Source organism: Phaseolus vulgaris, chromosome 6 (assembly GCF_000499845.2).
Source record: "Phaseolus vulgaris cultivar G19833 chromosome 6, P. vulgaris v2.0, whole genome shotgun sequence".
Classification (NCBI taxonomy): Eukaryota; Viridiplantae; Streptophyta; class Magnoliopsida; order Fabales; family Fabaceae; genus Phaseolus; species Phaseolus vulgaris.
Genome location: NC_023754.2, coordinates 13491538 through 13515239, shown reverse-complemented (window position 1 = coordinate 13515239; position 23702 = coordinate 13491538). Strand labels below are relative to the sequence as shown.

Here is a 23702-nt window from a genome sequence, read left to right as displayed (position 1 = left end):
GTCTTAGGATTATATAATAACTCATGACCACCCTTTTTTAGGCATGTAACGAGACTCTGAAAATCAATAATTTTTTTTAAAGAGAGTGAGTCTTTTTCTTCTTGCACTACAAGAAAAAAATAATGTATTATTGATGGACAAATTTCATAAGTAATGTAAAAAAAAATAGAAAATAAGTACTTATTTTTTACAGAAAAGGAACTACCAAATTTTTGGATAAAAGGCTTGTCAATAATACTAACAGACGAATATATTAAAGTTGTTAGAAATTACCGACACAGACATCCTTCAATAATTACCAACGAACATATCCTTCAGAAATTATCAATGGGCGTATTCGTTAGTACAGTCACTCTGTGTGTGTATTAGAATGCAAGTACCAACTGATGTGTCATAACCATCATGTACGCAATGCTAACTCCCGGAATGTCAACTTCTTAGGCTCAAGCTCCAACTCCCTAAGCTTGAGCCAAATTCTCACCTCTAGTAATTTTCATTCAATTACCCCTTGTTTCTTTTTTTTTAAGTCACGAAATTTAATTAAATTTTCTGAAAATTTATCATTTTGTAAATTGTAAATAATTACAACTTTTTAACGCCAATATTTGATTAAATTCATGCAACTTAAGTGTTTAAAGCAAGTCAATCTAACATTTATCAAAATGTAAAACAAATACATGTTATATATTTAATTTATTTGTGAAATTTTAAATGTTATATGATTAATTTTGATGAGTTAAATCAATTGTGAATCATGTGCATGTGTTATCGAGACATAATATTTTCAAGAAATGAAATATCGTGTTGAGATGTTTAGGTGGTGTATTGATTTTGGAACTTTGTGAAATAAAAAATTCTGACTCTCCTGACACACTAGAATTATATAGACGAAGGTGTTTAGACTTTCAGAGTTGAAGGAGACTCCTATGATCTATCTTGTGGTGCGAATGAATTTTGAATAAGAGGAATCTACTTGTGTCATATCATGATGCATTTTTCTAAATGGGAGACTTTGTTCTGAGGAAAACATAATGATATGACAAGTGCACGTCTCTGAGTCTAAATTCAATACTCGAATCTTTCAGAAGTAAAGTTAACTGTTTGTTGTGTATGTTAGTGGATTTCTAACATGAATGGTGAATGTGATATAAGAATTAAGAATAAACATTTGATTGATTAGTTCATTTGAATGGATGAAATGTGATGATTCATGTGTTGTGAGGGTATTATGTGATATGAGAATTGATAATAAACACTTGATTGTTGAGTAATGTGTTGTGATGTAAATTAAAAGATATGAGAAAATTCTTGAATGATTATCGATTACAGAATCGTATTAAAAGTTTTAAAAATACACTACTACAAAATATGAATACGACGACCCTATATAAAGACGGTTTTTATAAAACCATCATTAAAAAAAGCGCGATGGCAAACTTGTAATTATTTTGTGTTTGCAAACCGAAAACAACGAAGGTTCTAGCCTGAACCATTGTTATAAGTGTGACTGAGGTTTTTAACGACGATTCCAACTTGAACCGTCGTTATAAGCATGAAAGTTTTTAACGACAATTCAGGCCGAAATTGTCATTATTAGTGTGACTGAGAGTTTTTTAAGAGGTAGATTTTTAAATCACACCTTCACTCTCATTTGCGCCTTCATTCTTTTCTTTACTCCTTCTTTCTTTTGTGCCTTCAGTCTTTTTCACTCCTTCATTCTTCTTTGCCTCGCCCCTTCTACTTTGTTCTTCCTCTCTTCACCACCGTCAGCTCTGCCACACCATCGCAAAGCACTCACCTGTTGCGCCACTGCACCTGCCAACAGAGTGACCGCACGACCAACCCTAAGGTTGCACCGCCTCCTTCCTTTCCTCCCTCCTATCTGTTAGAATGGATGGCTTTTAACTAGAGGGGGGGGGGTGAATGGTTTAAAGAGGGTTTTTGCAAACTTTTAAGCCAAGAATGAAATTGCTTCGAGAAACAAATGATAAGGAATTCAATTTGCCAAAACACAAAGCAAAAACAACAACACCAGAAAAACAATTGATTGTTTCGCAGAAACAATCGGTGTTTTATACCAGTTTACAAAAATAAAAATTGAATTTAAAGAGTTGAGGGATAGAGAAAATGCACGCAGAGATTTATACTGGTTCACTCTAAACCCAGAGCTACATCCAGTCTTCTCAGAAACCACTGAGGAATTCCACTAAGCAATCAAACCTAGATCACTTACACCACAACCAAAGAAGTGACCTTGATCCCCTCAACACACACACATCTCTTGGTCAACACACCAACACTAAGAATGCTGATCTTGATCCCCTGAAGAACACACAACACTTCTCAGCAAACACACAAGGTTTCTTTCAACAGATACAAGGATTACACTTGTTACAGAACAAATCTGAAATCAATACAAGCAGAAAATCCTATCTGACACTCTTTGATCAATCTCAATCTCTAAGCAATCTCAACTCTTTCAAAATCAGTAAGTTGTGAAAAACCCAAATTTGTTTTTCTATTTGTAAAACAAAGTTATTGTTTGTTATCAAATCTTAACAAACTATCATTGCATTTAAAGATTGGTCAAAGCATTTAAAAACTGAAGCGTAAACAGTTGGAAAAACATTTAATGCTCAGTCAAAGCACAAAACAATTTTCTGTTATGGTACCAAAACAAACAATCGGTTGTTTCCACAAATCAATAAGTTGTTTTGGTTTTGACAGCAAGTCAACCATAAAAACAGTTTTCAACCTTTTCTAAAAACACCTAAGTATAAAACAATCGGTTGTTTCGACAAAACATCAAGTTGTTTTTCACTTAGCTTGAAAAACACTTTTCTTTTAAAAATATTGAGAGTGCTTATGCTTTGGATTCAATCAAGAGTGGATTACAAATCTACCCCAGATCCTATCTAAAAGACAACTCAGCAACAACAAGCACAGCCAGCCTTCATCATCCTTCAAAGGGTTTGGATTCTTCAGAGCTTGAACACCACTTGGTTCAACACTTTCCTCCCTCCCTCCAGTGCAACCGCGCGTTGCCACTACACCGAAGAAAGGACATTGTTGTCGCGCTGCTGTCGGTACTCCTTCGTGACGCTGATTCTACTCCGTCATGTCACCGCTCACCCGCGCCACTTTTCCCGCTAGGTTAGTGTTTAAATATTCTTTATTTTTTAATTATGTGTGTTTTAATTTTCAATTCAATGAATGGATGCTTATAACTTTGTATATTATTTCATTTTGTATTTTATTTTTTTATTATGAAAATATATTATGTTTAGTTTGATTGTTCGAATTGGATTATAAAAAAGTTGTGGCTAAATTTCATTGTTTAGAATTAAAATTACGTCAGTTGAAATCAAAGTATTATTGTTTACAATTTTATTATAATATTGACGGTTAAAAACGTCACATTATACCTTATATAATGACGCTGAAATCCTTTTCAACGAATTAAATTGTGAGAGTTATGATTGACGCTACTTAAATATTAAAACCACCACTTTAAACAAAGTGTTAAAGTGACGGGCGTTACGACGGGTAGCGTAAGACCACCACATTAAACTTTGTGACAACCAGTTCTATGGCGATTTGAGAAACCGCCACACGCATATATTGTGGCGTTTATAAACGCCAGTTTATACAAAAATAACTGCCAACATTTTTTGTAGTGAGAGGAGGTTTTTTTTAGGAGTTTAAACATATTTATGGTCTTAATATGTTTGTATTTTGTACACATATCTCTTGTAGTTTGCGTTTTCTGTAATACGAAATATATGTGTTTGTATAAGGTTCTGAGGCAGCTAAGTATATCTGAAATAAGAATTCTCAACAGCTGTTTCTTCATGTAGTTATTAGTGGAGCAAGATTTTGGAGGAACTTTTCTGATAATGTTGGTTTTGGGACACAAGAGTATCTAGTTCTCTTGGGTCTTGTAGGTTTGGTCTGGAGGTACTCTTTGTAGGACCTTATGTTTGTAATAGGGTTTAAGCACTCCTCAAGTATTTCATATTATTTTATTTATTATTTTCCGATAAAAAAAGATAAATTGAGAACAAAACATAAGTGTTATACATTATTTAACTTAACACTAATTGAGATTCAATATCACTTTATTTAAGCATTGTTTTTGACTAAGCGCACTTTGATATTGTTAAGGATAGGTTGGAATAAAAAAAGGGTAGTACTACAATTTGACCCCGATTTACATCTGTGGTACGAAACTGACGGGGAAGCAGGAGCCTTATTAGACATCTTAACACGATTTTAGTAATACAAGTAGACATAGGAGGTGTTGTACAACTACTGATCGTATTTACACGTTAAGTAGACATACAAGGTGTTGTGTAGCTTATAAGGGGTGAGTAACTTGGCTTGGAGTGTTAGATGAAGGCTATTAAGGTTAGGAATACTCCCAAAGTTTTGCGTGTAAGACTGCAAACCATACACGAAGTATGAATTCATAATCTAATTAGCATGAAAAAAAGTTGTAGGGAGAACAATGTAGATCATATTTAGGCTACTAATGCTAGGATTAAGAGAGTCTGATCATTTTGTGCATTACTAAGGTTGTGTAGGAAGGAGATGTCGTTAAACTATTTTATTCCCTCTTCTCTTTGTAAATATCATTTTGTACACAGGTTGGGACAACATAGGTTAGGATAATCCTATTGTCCCCCCCCCCCCCCCCCTCACACACACACACACACACACACACACACACACACATATATATATATATATATATATATTACACTACCAAGTTGGGTCTCATCAATATTTGTTCCCCAAGCTTGACTATTTGTTTTGCATTCTATCTCTTTAGTTTGATCTAGAATGAATGTATTGTTTGTATATATTCAATTTCTCTGCTTTGATTTAAGTAAGGAAAAAAAATATAAGAAATATTCCTTCTCATATCCTTTGACTTCCTTTTTCTCTTTTGTTCATCTCAATTGGTGATAAATTGTTATAAGACAAAACAGAATCCAAAGGATATTTAACTCTTGAAGATGTATTAGAAACATTAATATTAGAATGATAATCCTTTAGATACTCAGGTGGTTTTTTTATTCTGGTACTCATTCGGACTAGCTGATCTAATTCAAAATTTTGTTTTGTGTCATGATCTTCATTGAGGTTTTGGTCTATATGGGAACAAAATTCTATTGGAACCTCAATGCTTGATTCATAGTTATTATTACTGTTATTTTTAGACTCTTTGCTTTGATCTTTAAGTAAGGAAAAAAAAAATAAACCAAGACTCAAAGCTCCTCTAATATATCTGAGAATTGCTGCACTAAAGTGAGCAATTGTAGGCTTGACAAGAAATTGAGAAAGTTGTTGCAAAGAGAAGGAAGAATTAATGAACAAGGAATGATTATTCATAGATTGAGTATATCCCACAGAAAGCAAAAAGGATGATTGTTTGGCAAACCACTCTCTGTTGGCTTGCTTAAGGTCATATAAAGCCTTTTTTAATTTACAAATTTGTCCTTGTTGAATAGAAGTCAGTGCAAGAGGAGAAACCATGTATACATTTTCTTTCAACTCTCCATGTAAAAAGGCATTTTTATGTCTAATTGTTTCAATTCCCAATTACAGATAGAAGCTAGAGAAAGAAGCAACCTTATGGTGGTCATCTTTGTTACTGGAGAGAAAATATCAAGGTAGTTAATGTCTTCTATTTGTATGTATCTCTTTGTTACTAACCTTGCTTTATACCTTTCAACTGTCCCATTAACCTTATATATATTTTTTTTTGAATATCCATTTGGAACCTATGGCTTTTTTTTTTCTTTAGGAAGAAGAGCAGTGTCTCATGTTTGATTTAACTCCAAAGCACATATATCTCACATTATATAGCTTTTCTCCAATAGTCATGTTTTTCTTGTACTACGAAATATATATGTTTTGTATAAGGTTGTGTGGGCAACTAAGTATTTCTGAAATAAGACTTCTAAGCACCTAGTTCTTCATGTAGTTATTAGTGGAGCAGGGTTTTGGAGAAACTTTTTGATGATGTTGGTTTTGGGACACGTATGTAGTACTCTTGTGTCTTGTAGGTTTTTTTATCTTCTCTTTGTTATAGGATTATAACACCCCTCAAGTGTTATATATTATTTTATTTATTATTTACTGATAGAAAAAAGGTAAATTGAGGACAAAACATAGGCATTATACATTATTGATGGTAGTACTACAATTTGACCCCAGTTTACATCCCTGGTACGAGATTGGTGGGGAAGCAGGAGCCTTATCTGACATCTTAACGTGGTTTTAGTAATGCAAGTAGACATACAAGGTGTTGTGCAAACTACTGGCAATTTTTACACGTTATGTAGACATACAAGGTCTTGTGCAGTTTATAAGGGGTGAGTAACTTGGCTTAGAGTGTTAGATGAAGGCTATTGAGGTTAGGAATACTCCCAAAGTTTCGTGTGTAAGACCGCAAACCATGCACGAGGTTTGAATTCATAATCTAATTAGCTTCAAAAGATCTGTAGGGAGAACAATGTGGATCATATTTACGCTACTGTTCAGATTGATCAAGGAAAGCGAAGTCGTTAATAACATTTGGTATTGCGTATGGGTAGCAATTGTTGGAGAACTGTGGAAACAAAGGAACAAGAAGATTTTTAGGGATGAAGTTACTGATCATAGTGAATTCTTCCCAATGGTTCAGTTGAAAGTTTGGTCATGGTTAATTGCAAATGTTAGACTAGCATGTTTTTCTTATTCTAATTGGTATCTCGGAACACTAGTGTGCATGAGGTCTGTTATTAATAGTTCAGATAAGCAGTAGAGGAGTTGTGAGTGGTTTGAGTTTTTTGTATAAGGATTGAGGTATTCCTGAAATACCTCTATTATTTATTCTTTTTTGCTGATAAAAAACTAATACTAGGATTAGAAGAGTCCGATCATTTTGTGCATTACTAAGGTTGTGTAAGACAGGTTGGGAGAACACAGGTTAGGATAATCCTATTATCCCATATACATATATATGTATATATATTTTATAAACCCTTAAGTATAGTTAAAATGTGGAGGACATATGTGATATCAACTGCAACCCTCTTAAACTAGTCGTGATATGTACTACTGCTGCTGAATATGTGTTGTACTGGATATGTGTTGTATGTTGGGGTATATCGCATAAGTGAAGAGTACCATAAATGTATAAGGGTTGATAAAAAATGTGTAGACTTCTGAAGTGAAGAACAATTCTTTACTGATTTGAGTAATATTGAGTATTCTACCAAATAAAAGAATAAGAGCATTACTTCAGTATTTAGCTTGCTTTTAGGAATAAAAGGACTGATATAGACCAATGAAAATAAAGACAACCAGAGATACCAATCCTTATCTTTGGGTGATGCGAAAATTCTAAGTGAAACAGTAACATTGTGCTTTATGCTTTTCTTGAGCTTTCGTTTTGCTCAGTATATGGACATAAATGTGATTGTCGAGCAAGAAAATTCCTTGATTCCACTTCACTGGACTCTAAGATGACTTCAAACTCTTAATTTTCATACAAATAAAATGCTATTATTCTCAACTATTGATGCATAAATACATTTATACACTGTTTATAAAGATGTATACGTTTACTATAGTCGAAACTATGAATATAATCAGGAAATAGATTTCATATATTTAAAATGAATTTAATAGGAGACTAGAAATTAATACAGTGAGAAAATGGTAAGAGACAACTTTGACTAATTATTTTATAACTAGTGATAAAAACTAAAGAAATAGTAATAATACAGAACAAATAAAAAAGAAAAGAAAAGTAGTAGCATATACTCAACAGAAATGTGTAGAATTGGGAGCTTTGTCACTATAAAAAGTAAGCCTGCATTATTTGAGATTTCACGTCTATCACCATTCTTCTCTGCACTCTTCGTTTCAAAATGGTTTCAAGTGAAGGTGAGTCCAGAATGCCAAGTGAAGGTGAGTCCAGAATGTGAACTCTCACAAATCAGTTTTCTAACATTTTAAAATTCTCCTTTGTACTCTGGTTTTCTATATAATTGGTATTAAATTTATTGACATACTGTTCTTAATTATCTTGTTATCCAATAACCTTGGAATGAAGTTGTTTTCAGCATTTTTATTTATTTAACCATGCTTTAATTAATATCTGATATACTGGTGGGCCTAATTAAATCTTTAACAGCTTTTAAACAAATCATATCATAATATTTTATAATATTTTGTCAGAAATATGATAAAATCAAGTGTCGGACATATATGTGTTTTGTTTTTCCAGTTTATAAACGCGTATCCAAAAACTTGCAAATAAAATTATGAGTATATCTTACTTCAGTGCATAAATACTATTTAACTAGTTCATGTTACAGATTGGTACGAGAACACAGAGTTCAAAGAGTGGGTATTGAAAGGAAGATGGAGGGAAGTTATTCTTGGATATAAAAACTACAGTTACTACCACAAAATTAGAATCAATGAAAGCAGAGGCACTGCGCTGCATATGGCAGTGAATGATGGGAAAGTGGAGGTTGCTAACATTCTTGTTGGAGAAATCTTGAACCATGAAAAGAAGGAACAGGGGAGGTATGAAAGTGCACTGAGATCAACCAATGAGAGAGGGGACACTCCTTTGCACCTTGCAGCCTCAAGAGGGTTCATTGGCATGTGTAAGTGCATCATAGGGGAAGAAGGTGAAAGGAAGGATTTGATTAAGGTTAGGAACAAGAACGGTGAAACACCTATTTTCAAGGCTGTGCTCAATTGCCAAATAAAGGCCTTTGTGTACCTTCACCATGTTTCCGAAGATTTAGATGTTACACTTAGGGACTATACTGGAGACACCATCCTTCACAAATCCATTTGGAGAGAATTCTTGGGTAAGCAAGCTTTTAATTCCATCTTCATCTCTTTCTAGTTCCATCAATCTACATAGATCTTCAAAGCTTTTCACTTATAACTTTCTTAATCAATATTGTTCGTTTAAAATTCACCAATACGAAATTTCTAATCACATTTTGTCACTTTTAATTTTGAAAATCATTTACCCATTGTATCTATAAAAGAAATACTAATAAAAACATATCGGTAACTAAAAAATAAACAATTTCGATTGTTATGTCAATAAAAAAATATCACTTTTATTTTTTTTTTCATATAATTATCAATTTAGCTATCAAACCTTTTACCACTTCCAATTTCAGTTGCTATTTCATCGGTGGAAAATATCACTTTTATTTTCTTTCACATAATTACCGATTTAGCCATCAAATTTTTTGACACTTTCACTTTTGGTTGCTAAACACGCTAATATTATTAATAATTCATTCAGTCATTTTTTTTTCGCATAACTACACTAAAATCATTAAATAAAAAAATTTTAGGAAAAAAAAATAATTAGTTGATATATTAACTAAATTAGATACTATACAAAGTAAAAAATTTTGATGTTTAAATTAGTTTTTATTATTAATAAATAGTTCTAAATTGATATCTAATTAACTATCAAAGTTTTACCTACCAACTTTATAATCTAAATAGTTGGTAGCTAAAGTCTAGGTAGCTAATTATATACCAATTTAGAAACTATTTATCAATAAAAATTAATTTAGATACTAATAATTTTTTTATTCTGTGTATAATAATATATAAACTAATTATTTTGTCTATAGAATTAATTTCTATTTAATAATTTTCTAGTGATGTATATTTGATACTGATATCAATCGGTGGCTATTTCAATCACAATTTATTTACACTATTTTTTGGTAAGTAAAGTCAATAACTAAAATACTTCTCTTATACAATTGAATATTTTATTTAAACATTTTATGCCTTTCATATTTTTTTTCTAAAAGTAAAATTGGAAAATAATTTTATGTTGTAGACGTAGTTTATTTAGATCCTAAAAATGAAGCCCTAAACATGATTTGAATGACCAATAGAATAAATTACTTTCACATATCACTATTTTAAATTAAAAAAGGTATGCAATACAAAGAATTTTACAAAAACTTAATTTTGAGAAGATTCAGTTTGATTGGATAAAAAAAATTGTTGTTAATGATTTGTATGTGTGATTGATATATAGATTTGGCAATTATAATAAGCCGTTGTTATCCTGAACTTGTGAAAGTACGAAACAAAGATGGAGACGCACCTCTCAAAGTTCTTGCTTGCAAACCTTCAGCATTCAAGAGTGGAAGCAATCTCCCATGGTGGAAGCAAATTCTATATTATGGTAAGTGTTGTGATCATTAATCTCATATATAATTAAGCTTTTTAATTAATAGTTATATTTTTATCTTGTATACGTTCTAGTTAAAATACATCCTTTCAATATATAGTGGAATTCTTAATTAATGGCTAGCCTAATAGGGATTTTAATTCCCCAACAACAAAATATAGCATCTTTTATTTCAAACTATTAATTAATCTTGTCTATTTTTAAAAATTTAGCAACTCCCTCGATCTACTTTTGATTTTATTTTACATAGAATCCTCAAACTTTTTTTTTATTTTCACTGAACTGGTTTTACAAATTTAATCAACAAATTATATTTTTCTTAATGTTCACCAATAAAAACATTTATTCTATCTAATTTTTTAAAAAATAATCTTAGAAAGTTCTCTTTTCTAATCTTCATCTTATAATCCTTAAATGTTTATTTATTTTATTGAATTTCATATTTATAAACTTATAAAATTTTATCATTAATTAACTTTTTTTACAAAGAATAAAATGAATTAATTAGAATATTTAAGAAATGTTCTAACCCATTTACGAACAAATCAAAAATCAATTGCAAGTCAATTATAGCAAAGAATATACATCCTACACCAAAAAATCTATATTTGACTACCATACTTGCAATCTTATCATAGACTATCTTATTTAAAATATATGATTGTTTAGACAACAAAGGTTGTACCATATATGTACCTAGTTGCATACTAGATGACTCACTTTAGTTCTTTTACCACAAAATAATGGCAACAACCAAAACAAAAGAAGGGTTTCCTGGAATTATGAACTCAATCGCAAAAACAACGTCAAAGGTTTAGAGTGTTTCCGCTATGAAAAATAATGATTGATCTGTCACTAGTACAGTGAGAATTCAACAAGATGTGAGGATAGTCACAAAAATAATTGAGCATAACCATCCACTTTAATGCATATTGCTTCTTTATAGATTTCAGGCATGTTATAAGGATAATACACCAATAATAATAAGCAAAAGTTGTACTCTCTTTACCTGTGATCCATGATCAAGTTTTTACTTGGGATAACACAAAATTTTTCAAAGGATCAACTGTTGCATTCCTTAACAATATGTTATTCCTTTTTTTCCAAATCTCCCCTATTATGACGATCCACATACATCCTCAAACTCTATTTGTAACCTTATTTAATCTTAAAATATTAAATTGTCTTAAATATTGTTTTGGATCAAAGTGTAGCACGTTACCTCGTCAATCCAGATATAACACACATTCCAAACTGTTTTGGTAATGTTGTAGTGTAGGAACAAATGAGTAACAATCTCCTCTTTCTCACCACACATGACACACAAAACAGTGTCAAACACTACCCCTTTTCTATTCCAATTATTTTTTGTTGGCACTTTATTTTTTATCACACTCCATGCTAGAAATTGTGCTAAGGGAAGAGCTTTTATCATCCAGAAGTTCTCATAGAGTTCCCTTTCAATCTCAAAGACATCATTAAATAGAGCATTGTAAGAAGATTTAACTATAAAGACATGTGCCACGTCTTTTTTCCACAACCATTTATCTTCCCCTTCCTTGTTCAAGGTTACGTTATCTAACTCTTGCATCAAAAGATATATTTGTTATATTTCCCATTCAAACCTCCTCATTCTCCATTCAAATACCACTTCCACGTATTATTTTTCCAACTCCCTACATCAAATAATGTTGCCTCCTTACAACAAGAGATGACGTAAAGTCTTGAGCATTTCTCTTTAAGAGAGGTGTTTCCTACCCACGTATCCTCCCAAATTCTTATAAAATTTCCGTCCTTTATTCTCCAAACAACATTGTCTCCAAAAATGCTATTTTCCTAATGTCTCTTCATCATAATGAATTTGATTTAAGATGTCATGTGTTTCTCAATTCCCTCCAACCCTCATATTTTGAGTGTAATAATTCTTTCCAGAGTCCCCCCTTTTTAGTTACTAACCTCCAAATCCACTTTCCTAATAATGCTAAATTAAATGCTCTTAAATCCCTAACTCCTAGACCCCTATCTTCCTTTAATTTGCACACCTTCAGCCATGATACCCACACTATTTTCTTGTCCTCCCTCCCTCATTTCCATAAGATTTGCCTCTGAATTTTGTTCATAGTAGATATTACCCCTGCAAACATTTTAAAGAGAAACACATAGAAAAGAGGAAGAGATGTAATAACAAATTTCAGCAAACAAATTCTTCTTGCAAAAGATAGGAATTTTCATTTCCATCTTGCCAACTTATTCTTTATCTTAGCCACTACCCCATCCCAAAATGAACTTTTATTATGATTCCCTCCCATCATCAGGCACATATATGAAAAAATGATACTCATAATATCACAACTAAGAATTTCAGCATAATTGTAAATCAAGCTAGTTTTTATGTGTACCTCCTATTTGTCTTTTTAAATAATTCACTTTTAACACGAAAACTAACTCAAAACATCTGAAAATAGATTTTAAAACAAGCATATCCTTCTTTAATTTTTTAATTTTTCTTTTAGAACAAACAACCCACAACCCTTGACCTCATAGTTTTTCCACCATTGTTCCAAACATCTAAGTTCCTAATAGGTTTCGGTCCCGGTCCCCGGTATTTGGTTATACTTTTCAACACTAAAGCGCAAAGATGTGATACAGTTCCCCCAACACATTGTTCTCACTTTCTTGTCATGACACCATCTTCTTTTAATTCCTCACCACTTGCATGTTTGAAAATTTTTCATCTTTTCTCCTCCCCACTTTTCGGCTTGACCTTTTCTCATGATTCCTTCACACTTTTCAGCCCATTAACATGTAACTTGGTATTGGCAATCCAAATTGCATCTAGTTTTTTCTCAAGTTATTGTGGATTTGACACACCTTAGAATCTAATGAAGGCAAATCTCTGATTTGTATTATTAAGCCCCCTTGAAATAAAGACATCTATGGACCATCTCTGAAAAACCTTTCACATATTATATTCCTTGTGTGCAAAGAAGAAATATGAAAAAAAGAACTTTATACCATATTTAAGCATCTTAAAACAATAACCCAACGATCTATATAATTGCTCTCATGATTAGAGGAACTAAATGCATCCAACCCAAGGTTACAATTATCTTCCACTATAAAATCCAACCTAAAAAGGATCTCTTAGGTGCATCAATCTCTTTCAATCTCTTATGATTTTCAAAAGCTTGATTTCTCTAACTAGATAATGTGAAACCATAACATATCATTAATTAATTAACTTAAATAGCAATTTTGAAAATATTTTTTTAAAATTATTTTATATATAAAAGCTTACATGAAAAGTAAATTTCAAATTTTTAAAAGTAAACATATACTTAATTAAATAAATAGAAACTTAGATAATAAAAAACATATGCATATTAATGTAAACTAGAAAATAAAACATTTAACTAAGCGAGAGAAAAATAGAACCCTATAAAACTTATATTTTGGAAGACCAAAATGACATTTAATTGATCTATGTTATTTATGTCATACCCACTAAAACACACTTCTAATGCTATTTTTACTATTTTTCATGTCAAAGTTATTCCTGTAAAACCTCTAGATGTTGAGAAAGATATAAAATCGTACATGGAGGAAGTTAAAAAAGAAGAACCTCTAGATGTTGAGAAAGCTAAAAAATTGTACTTGGGGAAAGTTGAAAAAGAAGACGACCATGAACACAAAGGTAAACTTCCGATTAATATTTAAAATGTTATAATACTTGTTAATTAACTTCATTAATTAACGCATGCAAGACAAATTTACCGTTGCTTTCAATTTTTCCCAATTTTATGATCTTACGACTATTAATTACCTATTTATTTCAAACTAAATAATTGGTTCTTTAATTTTCCAACACCTTTCATCGGTATTTAATTTGCTATGTTATTATAATTTTAAATTTTTATGTATTTGGTTAACTATATTATTTTCTTCTCTGTGAACCACGTGTTCTGAAAATTAATTAAATTACCATTTTTAAATAATTGTAATATCATTGTAGATTATATTTAATGGAGGGACAAACTTCAAAATTGTGTACAATTTTTTTAAAAATAAATCTCAATATAAAATATGGAATCACCAAGATAATTCTTTGAGAACTTCCACTAAGTTCATATGAGCTGTAAGCAAAACTTGGTGTTTGGTGTGGAAAGATATATGGGTGACAATAGTAAGGGTATATGGAAACAAAGGAATGAGGTTATATTTAAGTAAGGGGTAGCTGATGCAGAAGAAGTATTCCATATGGTTCAACTCAGATCGTGGTTATGGATGAAACACAGGGTTTGGCACTTGAACCCAGTCCTTTGCATTAAAAGCTACAGGTAAGTGAATCGGGTAACCTCTAATTGAGCATGGTTGTGGGGTGGAAAGGTAGTGTTGCAGACCTCTATAATTGGGGGTGGTGCAGAACTCGGGTGGAGTTCTTTGCAAATTTGAGTACCAGAATTATGAGGAAGTCTCCTGAATGCATATATTGGCTTATGAGGAAGCCACTATAGATGTAGAATGAGGCGGTGGTGAGATATTGTTATTGGCTTAACATCAATTTAGTGGAGCAGAGGTTTTATGGGTTTTTGAAGGCTGTAGAACTTTTTTTTTTTTGGCTAAGGAATTTAGGACCGTGTTGTTGGAGTATGGGTGGAGACGCAGAACTTGGGTGGAGTCCTATGCATAATTGAGTAGTAGAACTGTGAGATGGGTCTTTGGCTACACTTCTTGGATAATGAGGACACCACTATGGAAGTTGGATGTGGCAGTGGTGAGAATTGAAGTTGTTATACCTGCAACTTAGTGGAGCTGAATTCTCAGAGGTAGGGTCTGAAGCAGAAAAGGGCTGGTGCAGAGTTGGACTGGTGCATAATTGGTTTTGGCCAAGGCATAAAATGGTATAAAAAGGTTCATTTTTATGGAGTAAATTGATAAGGAGTTTTGTAGAGGAAGTAGTACAGGGGAGGAGATCACATATTCTAAAAGTTTTGGAGGTAGAGGAGTTAGTGTGTAGATTAAACCAGTTTAAGGCAGTGTTGGAGGCTCTTGAAATTGAAATGGAATGAGGTTCTATGCAAGTTGGAGGCCAGTAGACTTATTAGTGTGAAAGGGGCTGGTGGGTGAGTCAATACCATCATTCTATTTGGGGAAGTGATGGGTCTTTTACGCCTATTGTGCTGAATGCAATCATACAAGTTCCATAAGCTTTAGTATAAATTAAATGCTTGAAGTTTGCAGTCATGTGCCAAGTGATGTCAACAGTTTTCTGATGCATAGTTATGCAGAAATTTAGCAACCTAAACTCTTATGAATTTGCTTATATTAGTTGGTTTGGTTGTCTATGTATGTTTAAGGGTTGGGACACACCTTAAGTGTCCTTTCTTAATTTAATTTTATTCATTGTCGACAAAAAAAACTAAGATAATTCTTTTAAAGTGATATTACAATAGATTGACGATCAGAAGATAACTCCCAAATGTTGCCCAATCAAGAAAAAAAAAAACCAGAGAGCGCGATATGTAAAGAACAATTGAAATCCTAATCGCGATGAAAGAGAATAGATAAAATAGTGAGTGAGAAGAAAGAGAGAAGTAGAGAAAAGAAAATCTCAGTAAGCATAAAATTCTATTATGTATTTGAAAGTAAAAACAGGAGTGTACTTATAAGAAAAGCAATGCCTAAACATATGGCAAAAACAGAAAAAAGAGATGGGCCCAATAAAAGCCTAGAAGCAAATAAAATTATCTTTAACATCACCTGAAGCTGGGGAGTAGATGTTGCGCATGCCCAACTTGGATTTACGAATGCTGAATTGTGGAGGAGCAAACGAATTTGTGAGAATGTCTGCAATTTTTCATGGCATAAGTGATGGGCAGTTATTTGAGCAAGCCAACATTGAGTTTTTCATGAACTAAGTGGCAATCTATTTCGATATGCTTGGTGCGTTCGTGGAAAAACTGGTTTGAAGGTTGGTTGAAGGGGTTGTCACAATATAGAGTTGCAGGTTGGTTGAAGGGGAAATGAAGTTCGTTGAGAAGATATTATAACCATTGCAGTTCACAAGTTATGGTGGCCAATGCTCTATATTCCGTTTCAGAGGAGCTTCGAGAGATAGTTTTTTGCTTCTTTGACTTCCAAGAGGTAAGGGAGTCCACGAGAAAGATGGAGTATCCAGTGGTTGACTTTCGGGTTTCAGGACATGTAGCCCAATCTGAATCACTAAAACCCCGTAGTTGAAGGGTATTGGTTCGAGAGAAGTAGATGCTATCACCAGGGTTTCCTTTTAGGTAGCGAAGAAGGCGAGAGACAGTTTACTGGTGAAGAGTGGTAAAAGAAGATATAAATTGACTAAGGTTGTTGATAGTGAAAGCAATGTCTGGTCGAGTATTGGTTAGGTAAATGAGGCGCCCAATTAGTCTTTTATATTAAGAAGTGGCTTTGGCGTTAAGTTTGGTGCCTTGTTCAGAGGAGAAACGTGAGGAATGTGTCATTAGAGTGGGCATGGGTGTTGAATCTAGCATGTTAGTTTCATGTAGTAGGTCAAGAGTGTATTTGCGGTGATTGAGATGTAGTCCAGTATTATTACAGGCCACTTCAAGCCCCAAAAAATAAGTGAAGTTGCCTAGGTTTTTTATTTTGAAGTGAAGATTAAGTGTGGTAGTGATGTCTGTGATTTCTTCACTGTCGGTACTCGTGATGAGAACCAAATCTTCAACATAAATAGAGATGACAGTTATTGTATTTAAGAAATAGAGAGTGATTAGTTGCAGACATGGTATATTTGCGAGACAAAAGAAAATGAGAGAGCTTGGCATACCATTCACGACCAACTTGGCGAAGGTCATATAAGGAGCCTTGAAGCTTACAAACATGTTGTGGAGAAGGTAGAGGTAGACCAGTAGGAGGAGTCACATAAACTTTTTCAAGAAGATCACCGTGAAGAAAGGCGTTGTTTACATCAAGTTGTTTCAAAATCCAGTTTTGTGATGTGGCAATAGCAAGTAACAACTGTAAGGTGGTGAGTTTTGCTATTGGAGCAAAGGTATCTAGAAAGTCAAGGCCTTCTAGTTGAGTTAAACCCTTGGTAACTAATTGTGCTTTATAACGATCAATGGTGCCATCAAAGTTATGTTTGATTTTTTATACCCATTTGCAACCTATGGTCTTCTTCCCTAGGGGAAGAGGAGTGAGTTGCCAAGTGTTGTTAGTGGCAAGAGCAGTAAGCTCATCTTGCATGGCTATTTGCCAGCAAGCATATTTTGAAGCCTTAGTGGTAAGAACGAGGTTCATTGTTAGAATAAATAGAAGAGACAAGATGTTTAAAAGATGAACATAAAACATTGTAAGATAATGGGTACCTTGTATTTACAGTTGTTGGCGATGTGAAAATCAGCAAGATATGATGGTGTTTTGCGAGGCCGAGTGGAGTGCCTAGGAATATCAGGTGAAGTGGTATTGGTGGTGACAAATTCTATTTGCTCAGTGGGAGGTGCAGGTGCAAAAGAAATGTCACAGGCATAATTATATTCATGGGGAATAGGGAGAGATAAAGTGTTGGGGGATCCTATTTAAACCATGATCCAATTTATATGGAAAATGATTAGTTTCAGACTCAAGAAAATATAACCCTTAGTATTATGTGGAAAACCAAGAAAATGCCTTTAACAAATCTATCATCCAGTTTCTTTCTATGTGCAGTATTAGTGCTTGAATTCAACGCCATTGTCAGTGCGGATGATTTTTACTTTAGAATTAAATTGGGTTTCAACAAAAGCTAGAAAATTAATAATGTAATTATGTATCTCAGATTTATTATTCAACATAATAGTCCATGTATATCGAGAGTAGTCATCCACAATAGTAAAACAACTTTGAAAACCTTGCATAAAATTAATGAAACATGGTCCCCAAATATCTAAATGTGAAATATCAAAGATAGTAGAAGTAGCATAAGTACTTAAAGAAAAAGGTATATTTTTTTGTTTGACACGATTTTAAGTATCACATATGTGTAGTTTGTCAACAGTAATGAAGGGACATTATTTGCTCAAGACATGTAATCTTTCATGGGTGGGATACCCCAGTCTATAATGCCACAAGTTATTATCCTTAATATTGCAGTTAATAAAAGAATCAAAAGTTTGTGGTATAAAATGTGAAGAAACAGATAAGGAGTTAAAGATACAAGCCAACATTGACTTTAACTATACCAATCTTCTCTCGGGATAGATTGTCCTGTATGATACCGTGAGTAGAGGTGAAAGTTACATTCCATCTAAGTTTCAAGGATAATTTTGAAGCATATATTAAATTTAACTAAAACTGAGGCACGTATAACACATTAGAAAGATAAAATTTGGCAAAAAATTTAACTGAACCAGAATAAGTCACAAAAGAAAGATTGACCATCGGTGTAAGTTGTGAAAGTAGAAAGATCAGTTCATACATGATCAATGGCACCAGAATCAATTATCCAAGAATTTTTAATATTGGGTAGAGAAGAAAAAAACATACCCATTGAAGACTGTTCAGTTGTGTTGATCACCATTTGTATAGAAGGTGCCAACTTGATTAATTTGAGCTTGAGAAGACGGAGCACCAAGATTATTTTGACGCAATATATCAGTTAGAAACTAACATTGTTGAGAGGTCAGATGAATATCTTTGATGTCCTGTTCTTTGGAAAATTGCTCAGGAGAAACATCATCAGTAGTAACTAAATTACGAACCTGAGTAGTTCTGTTAGTGGTGTTGAACTTGTAGCCAGGTGGGAATTCATATTTCTTATAGCAAGTGTCAACTGTGACCAATTTTATTATAATAAGTGCAAAGTTTTCTAGTGGAATTAAACATAGAAGTTTTAGCATCAACAATGGGAAACCTAACCTTTCAAAAGCATATATTCTTAGTGTGACCATATTTTCCGCAAAATGTACTATTAGGGGCAGTAGTACGACTAGCATTGAGGCTATGAATATTAGTAATGGGCACAACAATAGACAATTGTTTTTCTTGTTGCACAAAAAGGATTTTTTTTTTGGTATTGGTGGAATAGGCTTCATTAGTAAGACATGAGAATGAATCTTACTATACTGATCATTTAGTCCCCTAAGAAACTAGATAACACGATCTTCACATTTTCGTTGATTTATAACAATTCCAATAGAACAAGAACATTTCACAGAACATTTCACAGAACATGTACAGATAGGGTTACATATGAAAATCTCCAATTCATCCCAGATTATATGTAATTTTGTAAAATAGTCAGTAACTGACAAATCACCCTAGTTTAAAGAAGCACCCTCAAGTTGTAAATTAGAAATACGAGATAAATCTCCTTCAGAATATTTAATTTTCAAATTGTTCCAAATATCAAGAGCCACATCCATTCCGATAACACTTTGCCTAATAGGGACAAAGACAAAATGGACTAACCAGGAGACAACCATGTTGTTACAATGGGACCAAGTCGAAAAAGTACGGTTATCCTTTGGTGGACAAGGATGAGTGCTAAGAATGAATTCAACTTTTTTCTTGGCACTAAGCAAATGAGATATCGATATTCTCACTACGATGTAAGAACAAGTAGCTACTAAAAAAAACAACACCAAGAAAAGGAAAACTCAATAGGCGCAACAGAGAGCTTCATATTAAGAAGTGAATTTTAATCCTAACTCAACCTCATAAAATCGGCTTATAAGGTTAGATTTGCACCTACTTATATATTATGAAATGTCTTTATCTCTAGTCAATGTGGAATCTCCAACACCCCCTTACAGCGCGAGCCTATGAACTCGTGTGTGACACTATATATTATTGGTGATCCAATAACAATCTGATAGCGGGTGGCTTGATAAGCCCAACAAACTCTCGCTAGGATAAGTTCTAAATGACTCTGATACCATATTACAATCGATTGAAGATCAAAAGACAAGTCCCAAACACTGTACAATCAAGAAACATAAACCAATCAGAGAACACGATATGCAAAGGGCAAATGAAACCCAATCGCGAAGAAAGAGAACAAAGAAAATAACGAGTGTGAAGAAAAATAGACATAGAGAAAAGAAACTCTCAATAAGCATACAATTCATTTGTGTGTTGGAAAGTAAAAAGCAGGAGTGTACTTATAAGCAAAGCAATGACTAAAGATGTGGCAAAAACAGAAAAAAGAGATGGGCCCAATAAAATCCCAAAAGCAAATAAAATTATCTTTAACAAGTGATTTTGTTTTTCAAGTAATGTGAAATTATATCGTTTCATAATTCTTTTATTACTAAATATGAAAATAAGTATATAAGGCTTAAATTATATGTGTATTATTAGTTAAATTATAGATGCTGAACCCCTTTTCTAATCTACCTTCATTTCCTTAAATCCAAATTTTAAATAAACTTTATGAACCAAATTTCTCCAGGCTTTCATCAAGTTAATATTCTCAGACTTCTCCATTTTTTTTAACTATATAAATGTTTCTTTTAAGCCCTCTGCTTTAACACTGTACATTTTCTGGCTAGGCTCTTTAGTCATAGGTTCAAAATTCGTATTGTCTACTGCTTATGCACTTAATCATGTGTTAATTAGAGAAATCTATTGCATAGATACTTTAATGTTTTCATCAATTTTTCCTACATAACTCATCAAACTCACCTTACCTTCTAACACTGTACTTTCAAAAAAATATAAGTTTGAGAGAAAAGAAATAAAATGAGTATCAAAATTTTACTCTTTTAATTTGAAATGATCTAATTTTAACTAATCAATTTATTCTTATAAAATTCTAAAAATTTCAATTTCTTAGAAAATTTTCTTTCTAGAAGGTATACTTTATGATTTACAATTACAAAGTTTTTTTATCAGCCAATTACAAAGTTAATGAATTGAAATCCTTTTGACTCTATTCTTTACAATATCTTTCTTAAGACTATAAAGAGAGGAGTCAACTCTTTAACTTAGGTGTTTTAATTTTTTATATACCACATTCAGTCATTGATTGAGTTGTATTGTTATTATTTCAGTGAATATAGAAAATGAAGGCAACAAAGCACAAATATTAGTGGAACAAAAGTATGTCACTTTTTTTCGGTATGTAAAGACTAATGTTCTATTTGCATTAAAATGCCTTAGGCCTTCAGGATGGGGTGTCACTACACTAGGTATGTTGATGAATTTTTATATAAAATTCACAAATGATTGGCCTAGTTGGATTATTTATCATAAATGATTGGCCTTCTCAATGCAGATGTACTTAACTTGGAAGACTTGAAAGAATTAAAGAAGATAAAGAAAAAACACAAATGCAGTGGTCAGCTTTTGAATATTTTGATGAAAGCACCTTATTTGGATATGGAAATGGCTGGAGGAATGCCTTCCATGAAATCTGCCAGAGAAGACAACAAATTGGACTCACTCTTTCTTACCAAAGAACAGTTGGACAGTAAGCCATAATCACCTCACTTTATTACCAAACATTATAATTTTACAAATCCATTTTTGTTATTTGTATTACTATATAAATATTTGGTCCCATCTTCCTCCTTTCTGTACATATCTGCAGTGCCTTATGGAACTAGCTCAGAGCAGAGTGAACAAGAGAATACTAGAAAAAAAGTTGCAGCAAAAAGTGAAGAGAATGAAACAACATTTGTGTCGGTAGCAAAAGCTGGCTTAGTCGACCTTGTGAATGAGCTTCAAAACAAAGTACCAACTGCCCTTAATGACAGTACCAACCTTAAGAAGGAAAACTTGCTAGTTGTGGCAATGAAGAACATCAAATACAAACTTGGAGAACACCATGTTGACAAGAAGGAGACTGCATTTTTGACTGCTGTAAAAAACGGCATTGTGGAGATTGTGTTTGAACTTCAATCCAAAATTCCAAGTGTTGTGCATGAAACCAACTCCAACAACGAAAACGTGTTCCTTGTGGCAGTGAAGAACAGGCAGACCATAGTTATTGAGAAATTGAAGAAGATTTTGGATAAGAAATTGTTCGATAGCTTAATTTTGGAAGTGGATGACATGGAGAACACTGTGTTGCATTTAGCTTCAGGTACAGCTACCAACACTGCAAGGACTTGGCAGATTGCTGGTGCTGCCATGCAAATGATGTGGGATTTCAAGTGGTATGAGGTATGCATGTTTTCACATTCATAATATTATCCAAGTCAACCTTTGCACATGCAACATAAACACACGAATGTATGATTAATTTGCATGGTCATGCATGCATGCATTGATGCAGTACGTGAGAGCCCTAGTGCCGGAACATTTCACATTCAGAATCAACAAGGAGAATAAAACAAGCAGAGAAGTCTTCAAGGAGAACCATGAAAAGTTGCTGCAGGAGAGCTCGGATTGGATGAAGGAAACCTCCAACTCATGCTCCGTTGTGGCTGCCCTAGTCGCCGGTGTCTCCTTCGCCACCTCCAGCTCCGTCCCCGGAGGCACTAACAATGGAAAGCCGGAGCTAGAAGGGCAGCCGGCTTTCGACGTCTTCGCCATCGCGTCTCTGATCGGCCTCTGCTTCTCGGTGACCGCCCTTATAATGTTCCTGGCGATCCTGACCTCACGGAAACAGTTCCAAGACTTCAAGATGAGCTTGCCGTTGAAGCTCCTTTTCGGCCTCAGCTCTCTCTTCGTCTCCATTTCTTCCATGTTGGTTTCCTTTTGTGCTGGACATTTCTTCGTGCTGAAGGACAAGTACAAGAACATCTTGTTCCCTATCTACATTGCAACTTGTTTGCCTATCACTTTCTATGCAGTGCTGCAGTTTCCTCTCTATGCTGATCTGCTTAGAGCCATTTTCCATAAGGTCCCACAACCAAGTACTAGCAGCAGCAAAATCTAGAGAGCTTTTTCTTTTGCTTTCCACACTTTCTTTTAACACTTCTTAATCATTGCATCACTTTATTCAAGTTTTAAACAAAGTATTTATTTTTACTCATATTTTTTCAATTCATTGAAAGGGGTTAAATTTTTTTGGAAATTACGAATTAGATTAGTCATGACAATGTGACACAACTTTACTAAAAAAATGACTTTACTAAAAAAGTGGTGTCAATGTTACACAATTTGTGATATGTCAAGGTGATATGACTTGAGTATTTCTTTTTCTAATTGAAGTCATAAAAACGTGATACCACTTCATTTGAAAAAAATTACACTAAAGTAGTGTCACTTTGACACGACTTTATCTTGATATGTGACGTGTCACATCTATAGTAAAGTCGTTGCACATTATCATGACTAATCCTAATTTGTATTTTCAAAAAATCAACCACGTTTTGGTGATTTGAAAAAGAAAATTACACCAATTGAGTAAAACCACAGACATGTAAGTCTTGTTTTATAAGTTGATTTTGTATGAAGAACTTATCTATGTAAAATAAAGATAAAATATTAACTAATTATTTTTTTATCATTAATAACAAATTTATGAAAAGAAGAC

The 23702-nt window shown here is 33.2% G+C and overlaps 1 protein-coding gene across 2 annotated transcripts; it reads left to right on the top strand.

Moving 5' to 3' along the window:
* The first annotated feature begins 7850 nt into the window (after positions 1 to 7850).
* LOC137831164 (ankyrin repeat-containing protein At5g02620-like) lies at positions 7851 to 23198 on the top strand. 2 transcript variants are annotated; one of them, XM_068638735.1, is made up of 8 exons: positions 7851 to 7962; positions 8373 to 8879; positions 10091 to 10240; positions 13797 to 13940; positions 21271 to 21408; positions 21495 to 21689; positions 21810 to 22384; positions 22497 to 23198. In XM_068638735.1, exons 1-8 carry the CDS (start codon positions 7923 to 7925, stop codon positions 23100 to 23102), a joined length of 2355 nt encoding a protein of 784 aa, XP_068494836.1. In that variant the 5' UTR covers positions 7851 to 7922; the 3' UTR covers positions 23103 to 23198. The 2 variants fall into 2 exon arrangements, with proteins under 2 accessions (XP_068494836.1, XP_068494837.1); XM_068638736.1 differs by lacking the exon at positions 13797 to 13940.
* Positions 23199 to 23702: the final 504 nt, after the last annotated feature.

Bases quoted from the DNA above. Each gene is read 5' to 3' on its own strand.
- LOC137831164 (XM_068638735.1), top strand. From the start codon at position 7,923: ATGGTTTCAAGTGAAGGTGAGTCCAGAATGCCAAGTGAAG. The intron at 10,241-13,796 runs GTAAGTGTTGTG...TTCATGTCAAAG, and splicing joins GAAGCAAATTCTATATTATG to TTATTCCTGTAAAACCTCTA. The intron at 21,690-21,809 runs GTAAGCCATAAT...ACATATCTGCAG, and splicing joins TACCAAAGAACAGTTGGACA to TGCCTTATGGAACTAGCTCA.